General features: G+C 43.9%; 1 protein-coding gene across 5 annotated transcripts in view; it reads left to right on the forward strand.

Moving 5' to 3' along the window:
• Positions 1-7,017, forward strand: part of MME (membrane metalloendopeptidase) — a 38,548-nt gene extending 31,531 nt beyond the window's left edge. For all 5 annotated transcript variants that reach the window (XM_042820815.1, XM_042820814.1, XM_042820813.1 and 2 more), the window contains exons 21-23: positions 2,678-2,773; positions 3,164-3,240; positions 5,643-7,017. In XM_042820815.1, the coding sequence (XP_042676749.1) occupies positions 2,678-2,773; positions 3,164-3,240; positions 5,643-5,742 (273 nt within the window). In that variant the 3' untranslated portion in view covers positions 5,743-7,017. The remainder of the gene's footprint in view (positions 1-2,677; positions 2,774-3,163; positions 3,241-5,642) is intronic.
• Positions 7,018-9,817: the final 2,800 nt, after the last annotated feature.

Raw genomic sequence — 9,817 nt, forward strand, 5'->3', positions numbered from 1 at the left:
AGCTTGTCTGCTTTCTGGTTTTCCTTTCATTCTCTTCCTGAAACAGAGATCTACTTCTTCAGATTTGCCATCTCAGAGACTGAAAGTAAAACAAGGTCTTTTCTTTGTGACAGGTTGAGAGATGAGAACCAAGTCAGCTTCTCCAGGCCTTTTCCATGTTACTTACAAATCTGACAGTGCAGGCCATCGTAACACAATGCTTTGTCTCCTTCCCTGAGCACCTTGTTCTGTAGCAAAATACCCATCAGTGGAAAACACCACTGCTGTCACTGCTCAACAAAGTGCCTGCTGGAATGCACAGGCCAAGTCACACCACTCCTGCAAGCAAGGCCGTCAGCAACACTCCCAGCAATAGAAACAGGAATGTTTGAGGGCAAATACTATCATGAATGAGAGATTAAAAATGACTTGAGGCTAAAAGAGGAGTCAGTAGGTAGTAATAGGTCACTCTGATCTTCAGTTACCTGAATACTTACACATGAAAAAAGCAACACAAGCCCACGACAGAGCATTCTCTTTCTGAAAGGAACGGGCATAGACAGAAAAAATAAAAAAATCAGAAGTGTTACCAAAAAAAACCCAGTTGGATTTCCCTAGTTATGACAGTATCAGAAGCAGTAAAATAAATACATAAATAAGAATAAACCAGAAGGAATCTTGAGAGGCCATCCAGTCCACCCCCACCCTCGCAGGCACAGCCAACCACTCAAACACTCTGTAAGAGAAGATCCACCACATCCTTGCTGTAGTTTGAATGCTATCACAACCTCGCTATCAAGATGGAAACAAAGAACAATCTATTCCTTCCTTTTCAGCCACCTTTTACATATTTGAAGACTGTTACGTAAAGCACAGACTTCTCTTCTTTAGACTAAACAAACCCAATTCTTTCAATCTTTCCTCATAGGTCATGTTTGCTAGACCTCTGCTCATTCTTGCTGTTTTCCTCTGGACTCCCTCCAGTTGCTCTACGTCTTTCTTTGAGTGCAGTGCTCAAAACAGTACAGCGTGCTCCAGCTCAGACCTGGTCAATGCCAAGTAGAGTATAAGGATTCTTTCTTGTGGCTTATAAGATGCTCCTGTTCATACACCCCAGTAAGACTTTTGTGTTACCGTGACACTGTTCAATCTTGGTCAGCTTGTGAATGACCAAAATTTCTGGAGCCTCTTAGTAGACCTGCTGCCCACACTTTCTTCAGCTAACTTCAGTGATTGACTTCACTCTTCTGGCAGCCTGGCACTGCCTTTGGTCAGAATATTCCTCCAATCTGCCAACATCTTTCTTTAAGTGGAGGTAAACAAACAACACACTTGGACACATGGCCTTTATAAGAAACATGAAAGCAGTCGTTCTTACTATGGAAAGGTTTTAAAGTCTTTTGCCATTTGTTTAAAAAACCAAACCAAACCAAGAGGTTTACTTGTAGAAATCAATTTTTTATAACGCAACATTAAATAATTGACAAAACTGACTTTTTCCCTCTGCAGAATCTATTTTATGCTAGTAAAATTGGATCCTGGAACTCTGCATTGTATGACATACGCGTATTTGACAAATATTTGAGATGGAAAAAAAAAACACCAAGACAGCACGTGTGCTGTTACAACAGTTTTGCAGCTGCTGAAACTTTGTGCCACACATCTCATTAGGGACAAGAAAAAACAAGGCTAGGAGAGAAAGACGAGTGAGTGCAGGAGGAAACAAATCCTTGGATCGTGTCTTGGATTGCCCAGAGATCACAGTGGCAGAGGTGGGCTGGGGTAGGCAGCCCAGTCACTGAGCCACAGCCCCACGTGCCGGGGGTCCCACGCTGGGACTCAGGTGAGCTGCGTCAGCTCTGCTCTGTTTGGGCGGTGCTTTGGAAAGCAGCACAGCACCGTGCCTTCCCACATCCACCTCTACCATGCAGGTACAAACTGAGGGTAACTGACAGTAATGCCTGACCCACGTAACCTGCAGGAGACAGAGCTGCTGCAGATAAAGCCTCACACAGAAGCTCTGAGCGCTGACAGCGTGGAGGCTGCTTTAGCACAGAGCTTGCTGATGCCTCACTGCACCAACGCCTGAGTCAATAGAACAGAATCTCACAGCCATTTCTTTTACAGAGCATACTCTGTTATTCATTAATTAACCCCATGAAAGGATTGCCTAGGAAAATATGTAACCACCCAACGGAATTTAATGCATAAATTATCATAAACCTTGATGAAGTGTAGCACTAATTCTCATAGCTAGGTATTTCAGAACATCTCACTCATCTGCACCCTTAATTTCTTCCTCTATAAAAAAGAAGCATGGTTACACAAAGACCTAGTGATCTGGATGTGCCTGTTACTCCATTAATCTTCTCTTTTTTTGTCACAGAAAGTTGCTTTCTTTAAGCCTGTTCCTCTTACTACTTAATCCAATGTCAATGAGGCAGTAAACCTGGTGTACAACTCTACTGTAAGGTCCATTAATTGCAAAACCTGTATTGATACAGTCGGGCCACTTGTACTGCAGTACGAAGGAATGGTCCAGTCTTTTTGTGCTGAAAAGCAGCACGTAGCAAGACAGATGGCCAAGGTAGTTTGTGATAAATTGTGCCAAAGAATCCACGATGTTCCTCCTTGTCATCACTTTACGTAGACTGTATAAATTGGAAGCTGTAACATTTCTGCACAATTCATTTTGCAGGCCTATAAGAACTTTGTGAAAAAGAATGGCAAAGAAAAACTTCTCCCTGGCCTGGACATGAACCATCAGCAGCTGTTTTTTCTGAACTTTGCACAGGTATTTCACATGCTTGATGGAAGGCAGCCAAAATCACTCTGTTACAGTTTAACAGCATGTCGGGAAGAGTAGGCTGACTTCTTAGTTCTACTAAGAGCTGTCAGAGCTGCTAAGCTGAGCAGCGTTCTCTACAAGGTAGTGAAAGTAAAGTCTTAGGTAAGGTTCATCTTACCCACATAAATGAATTCATCTAGAGATAGACCTGGTGGGCAGCTTCTTGTGCTCAAATGCCTTTGTTTGAGAATAAGAACACACTGTAAAAATAACAATACATAGTTTTACTACATTTCAATATGAAATTTAATCTCATAGTACTTCATCGTGAAATGACAGCAGGTTTCTTCCTGGACAATCTCATTGCTAACAGATGCTTTTCCTTGTTACGTGTAGGTATGGTGTGGAACATACAGACCAGAATATGCTGTGAACTCCATCAAAACTGACGTTCACAGCCCAGGAAAATTCAGGTCAGCATGTGCACCAATCTTCAGTGTAATTCCTTAATATAACATAGCTTTCAGCTGCTGAATTTAAGAAGTCCTATATAGCAGGGTAGGTATTTAAGCATTCACAAAGACAGCAGGGTGCTAATGGCTGAGGGAGGCAGACTGCCCCCCAGCCCCAGCACAGCTTTGCTGATAGAAACACCAACATGAGAGACGGCCTTCTGTCAGTAGCCTTTGTTTGCCTAAAGATGATGAGAGAGAGGAACTCCTTTCCTACCCAGAGCCAGAAAAACGTTCTCCTCCAGCAGGGTGGACTGGTGTCCTCAATGCTGTGTGAGCGGCACTGCTTGCAGTGCTGCAGCCCCAAGCAGGTTCCACTGTGCCTGCTGGTACACAACACCACTGTTACAAGGGTAACAGAAGAGAGTTTTAGCTGGAAGGTTACTTATCTTCAAACAGAAACAAACCTGTGCGTGTTGGTGCAACACACAAGCCTGTATTTTCTGTCCTGTATCTCTGGTTAGCCTTACCAAGAAAAGGTGGGCTTGAATCAGCAGAGGCATACAGAAAAATGTCTGTTCAGAGTTGAAATCTTAGGGGCTGCCTGTTCATTTTAGGCCAGAGCAACCTGCTCATCAGTGGTATAACAGTGCTTTGGGTCTAACAGATCTGGTCCAGTGTGGTGAGATGATGTAGTAATGGTGAGAAGCTGCAGTAATGCAGACACCACAGTGTATCTCAAAGCTTTGAAAAACTGTCATCTCCAAGCCTCACACACACAAAGGCTGATATCTCCCCTGATACAATTCAGAGCATTCATTTCAGTATCTCTCCTTCAGTGGCTTTCCACCACACAGCTATCTTGTTTGTCCCACGTACTCTAATATTTGGTGAAAGTAGCGACTGTTCCTTCAGCTGCTGCTTGACTGGCATTTCTCTGTGGGTGGTTTCTGTACTTCCTGAACATCTCTCACAGAGGCCATTTGTGCAAAGTCCTGTGCTCAGCTGAATTCGGTCTCGCTGCTCATGAGGCTGTGCTCTGCCCCTTCCTCCCATGCCTCATTTGTATGAATCACAAGTCCCCCAAAATCCACCAGTTCAGCATCTTCACACAATCCGATTTGCGCATATTTTGAGCACGTCACATTCTGTATTGTGCTGTTTTTCAATCAGTAGGAAAGGCTATAAACTGGATATCCAGTTACACAAATACCAACGAGGAACCATACTGATGTTTTCAGAAGGTGAGGTAGTTTGCAGGATGAGGCCCACAGAAGAGCTCTGGAAAGGAAAGCATTTCAGTACACAAAACATACCCACAAGATGACTGCAGTGTGACACTATTAAAACCACACGAGGGCTCCCAGTGCACTCAGCTTAATGGAGTTTGGTTGGATTATCTTTTGTTCTTTCAAACACCTGCTGGACTCACTGCAGGCTGTGTCTCCTACAGGCAGGACAGAGTGCTTCATAAAAACTGCTATTTGCCTAGAAAAATTTTAGCTTTTGGGTCAAGAGTTCCAAGTACTGGACAGGTAGAACTGCTTGTCTACAAATACAAGAAGTAACCAGAAAGATGGCTGAGATCAAATCCTTAAAGGCAGTGAAACAGAGCTGGTATCCGAGCATTAATATGCAATGTTAAAACACTGCTGGTGCGAGGTACCAGATCTTCACCTTTCTGGGAATATTAGAGAAGGAAGCAGAATTCTCAGCTCATCGTTGTGTTGTTTGTTAATAACAAATGTAAAACAGAGTTTACATTTACACCCAAAATACCTACTGCTCTGCTTCTGGCAAAATCGCGTTTCAGCAGTTGCAGTCCATAGGTCACTGAAGCACTGCTGCATCATTTAAACACCGTGCCTGAGTTCAGCCGCAGGCCCACATCCACGTGTGTTGGTGCCCACGTCTGATGTTCAGAGCTGAAGCTGCTGCCCCACGTAGGTACTGAACTCCTTCCACTCCTGAAGCAACAAGTGGCTCCTTGCAGTTACACTCACACATGTTCACAATTATACACGCAAAAACTGCCGTAGCTGGAATTTCCTCATACTCACTGGAGAGCTCTTGTTTGTTTGAGTCTTTATTCCAAGAAACTCCTTCACTGAAACATTTGTGGAGAACGCCCAGAGGAACAGTATCCTCTTCGTTTCCATCTGATTGGAGTACAGATGCAAATGAACATTCCCTGAGAAGGGAGAGCCATTCCTCCAGCTCAGGGCCTCATTCTCCTGATGCCAGGAAACTCGTCAGCAAAGCAGAGCTGTGGAAAAAATGCCAGCGAGAACTAAGGATAGGCAAAATGTGATGGGGGAAAAAGGTTAGAAATGTGGATCTTTCTGTTTGGGTTGCTTTGGGTTTTTTTCTTTACTAAAGAAAGGGAATTAAAAATGCCACGATGTTCTTGTTTTGTTTTAAAGGGTCATAGGATCATTGCAAAACTCTCCAGAGTTTTCTGAAGCCTTTTCATGCACCACAAAAAGCTACATGGATCCTGCTAAAAAATGCCGGGTTTGGTGATGGAGCTGCACGCTCTGCAGCTCAAGAAGCTTTCCAGAAAAACAGAAATTATGGACTAATTTTGACAACAGGCAGAGGGAAGAAAATTGACAGAAAAACGCTACACAAGTTCCCTTAATCCTTAGGAAACAGGCAAGCAGGAAGCAATCGCACCAAAACAATCCATTTCTCCAGTGCAGGCTAACAGCGAGGCAGCGCCCAGCTCTGGCTGTCGCTGCTCCTCAGCCAGCCCTGCAGGATGCACAGCAGCACTGCACTCACAGCTAACCCTGCTCCCCACCCCGCCATGGCTTTCTGATCATGATTTTAAATGTCAAAGTACAACGCATCATCTCCCACTGGTTGATGAACGCATATTTCTGATCGAGCAAAGGAAGGAAGTATTAAGTAACCCACGGTACTGCTGATCGTAACGTGATAACGAGGCAGCAGTTTGCATCCTGTGTCAGAATTTGTACCCTCTGCTGTTAGGATAAATCCGTTCTACCAAATGCTTTCATTTCTACTTGAAGCCATTTATACAAAGGGAGTCCAAAGATGTGTGTAGTTAAATAACCTCGCGCTAATTATTCCATCGTGTATTATTTCAACTCACATTTACAACAGTTTATTTACTGAAATTGCAGGTAATTTATTAATTTTTGAAAGCATAATCTATAAGACTGTGATCAAAGACCCTCCACAATTTTCTATGCTTTTTCTTGCTTTCTCTAATGTTGGCCTTTTTAAAAGTTTCTAGCAATGTATAAATCACAGTTTTTGTATTTAAATCTGAGTTACACTTTTGACTTAAACTATTGTAATATATTTTATCATCATCTGCATAGAACTGGCCAATTAGAGTAATGAGTGGAATCAGACAGTAAGATATAGCCTCCAAAACAGATGTGCAGTGGAGAACACTAATAAGTGTACTGTCATGCACAGCTTTCAGACTGACCATCTCAGCAGTGAGGGTTTCTGTCCTGCACATAATTGGTACACGCTCTAACGGATGTCAGTCCTCACACCAGGAAAGCTGCACAGCTGCTTACCATAACAGAGCTTTAAATGAGAAGGTAATGGGCTTTAAATCTGCAATGATAGGTACTGAACATCATCATGCAGATTGTAAAGGAACTGCTTTGTATACCAAAGCAAACAGATTTCCAGAAATAAGTGGCAGATACCTCAGATGACTGCTACAATAGGTATATTTGAAAACCTATGTTCCTTTTAGCTTTTTGAGTTTGTCATCTGATAAAAACATTTTGATAATAAACTGAAATTATAAACCAAACGCAGTGCGTGTTCTTTACAGGAAGTGCAGCAGAAGAGAAGCGCGCTGCCCATCTGCATACTGAGCTGGGAGTTTGGAGGGAAGTGTGAAATACAAACCACCCCTAAGGCATATAAGCAGAAACAGGCAAAGTTCCCTAGCTGTTGTTGGCTACCAAGTGCTCACATGCATCCTGCCTCCGTTACATGACACCATGCCAGCAAGTGAGTGGAGATCTGGGAAACAACCTACAGACACTGCAGGATTTGGTGTCGGAATTTTTATGAGGTTTAAAGAAAAAGGAATGAGACACAGTAGGAACCAAAGTACTCTCGTTAGTAAAAGCCATATTTACACATGCCCCCAAACCAAAGCCACGCGTTTCCCAGACCAGCACCCTCCTCACTTCACTAAGCACAGGACCAAACCTGCAGCAAAGGAGGCTGCTCGTTTCCTTCCTCCCCTCTGGAGCAGGTGGGAAAATGAACAGAGGTTGGCTCTGCTCCCGGCCAAAGCTGCTGGATCAGGGGAGCGTGAGTGCTGAAAGAGCCCCACTGGGACACAGACACACACTGGGACCAAGAGGACACAAAAGCAGGCACGCTCTGCAGCACAGCCCTGCACCCCATCGCTGCTGGCGCTAGGCCTGTCCTGTGCTCGCAGCAGCCTTGTCTTCCACAGCACTCACCAAAAGCCACTGGGCACACTTGCTGAGAGAAGCAAGGCCACGTGTAGCATCCAACAGAGAAACATCATGCACAGGACGTATTTTAAAAACCAAACTTTAACCTGTAACACTTAGGATTTTCACACTCATGCAGAAGTGAAAATCGGGTATTCCATAAGAGAAACTAGTAATTGAGATGCACCATATCTGACATTAAGCAAACAGTGAAAAGTCACAACACACCTTTTATCACAGCTTGCAAACTAATTAGCACCAGTGAGGCTTTTCCTTTTCATAGCATTAATGTCAGGGAAATATTTATAGGTATGCCACAGGAAGCATCCACCAAAGGCCTCGAGAACAACAAAGCCCGAAAAACATGCCACTCCATGTGGCATTCCTATTTTGCTGCTTCTCCAGGTCTGCGTAAGCACCCTAACAGATTTCACATCAGGAGCAGAAGTTGTAGGCAACTGCACTGCTTCTTTCTCAGATTTCCTTGTTCAGGAAACCACCACATTTTGTGCGGAAAGACAGAGAAGCAATCAATGTGGCACCACTGATGGAAGCACCGTGCTGCTGAAGTCCTCCCCTCTCTGTAACGCTCACTGCTTTGGCTGCGCCGCCTAAGAAAGCTGCCTGGGCAGCTCCTGGCCTCACCAACACCAACACTCCTGAGCTGACAGTGACTTTACAATGAACAAATTTAGATGCAAGCTATTTACTTTAAAGGAAAGGCGAAGAGGCACTCATAGCGTGGTTGGCAAAGAGCAAGTTACCTTAAGCTCACCTAGAGACGTGAAGTGTGGTCACTTACTTAAAACCAAACCAAGTGTCTTCCAAAAAGACAAAATTGAGCTCTATGAAAATTTAAGATTCCAGCTAAATGGAAATCTGCAGTGGTCATATCCATGGAAGGAGATTAAAACCAAGCACCTCAAAAGTCATCTGCTGAGGTTCAAATCATCCCGCTAACCTCAAGCAAGTTTTTAAAAATACTGTTTTGTCAGTAGATATTGGAGTAAATTCTCCTCCAGAAGAACCACAGCCGTGCACATTTTGTCAGTCGCAGTGTGAGCACGGCAGAATTTGAAGTTACTCCATGAAATATAACAACTTCCCACAGCTGAAGCTGTGTTTCATAGAACAGAAAGCATTTAGTACAGAAAACAAGGTGGCAATTATAATAATAAAAATATATATCCTGAGTTCTGATACCAAGCAGATTTTCCCCGAAATTATTCAGATCCCACGTGCCTCTCTGTCCTTCTTAGCCTGCGTTACCTCGGGCTGCTCCTCTCTCATCACACACCAGGACACCACAACCCACCATGGGGAGAAGCTACAGCAGTGACTCAACACAGAAGAAAGATCTGTAAAACCATCCTTTAATAGAAACAAGTCCTGATGAGCTCAGCCCAAACTCTGGGGCTCAGTAACGGTTTGAAAGCTGGATTTGTGCCCTGGCAGGAATCTGTTCCCTCCCTCACGTACATTCAGCTGGGCGTTGTATTGCCCACTGTCTCTGGCACTCAGCTGTGTGATGAGAAATGCTTACTGTGCTCCACACCAGACATCATTACCTCAGAAAAGGGAAATGTTTCCTATATTCAGCAATGGAACAATTGCACTGCCCTCCCCACTCTGCAGACCCCTTACAGCCTTCACAGGTACCATGCAAAGGCAGACGAACATAGCAGAATCCATCAAGCAGACATCTGGGACAAAACTTCTCATGACAATTTTCACAGCTGCGAATTTTCACTCCCAGCTGCTGCTTCGCACTGACCTGGTGACAACACCACCATTCAGGGCGTCCTGCACCAACCACGCAGACACTCACGTAGCATCACACACTGAACTGATGGCACAACAGAAAACACAAAGAGCACTTTGTGAGGATGCACATTACGTAAACCATTTCTCTTCTTTAAGCCTTCCTTCCTTATGCAGGGATTTACTGATCAAGTTTTAAGACTATCAAAAAGATTCGGATCCATTTCCTCCCGAATTCCCCACATCTACTCCAGGTCTTGTGTCTCAATGATGATACACCAGTACAGTACTGAATGAGAGCCAACTCAGTATTTGTTCTTGTCACTACCACAGCAGACACACAATACAGCACCCACTTTGTTTTATTACATACA

The sequence above is a fragment of the Centrocercus urophasianus genome, unplaced genomic scaffold (genome assembly GCF_019232065.1).
Source record: "Centrocercus urophasianus isolate 14NV4802_14NV808 unplaced genomic scaffold, USGS_Curo_1.0 seq_19, whole genome shotgun sequence".
NCBI classification, from domain to species: domain Eukaryota; kingdom Metazoa; phylum Chordata; class Aves; order Galliformes; family Phasianidae; genus Centrocercus; species Centrocercus urophasianus.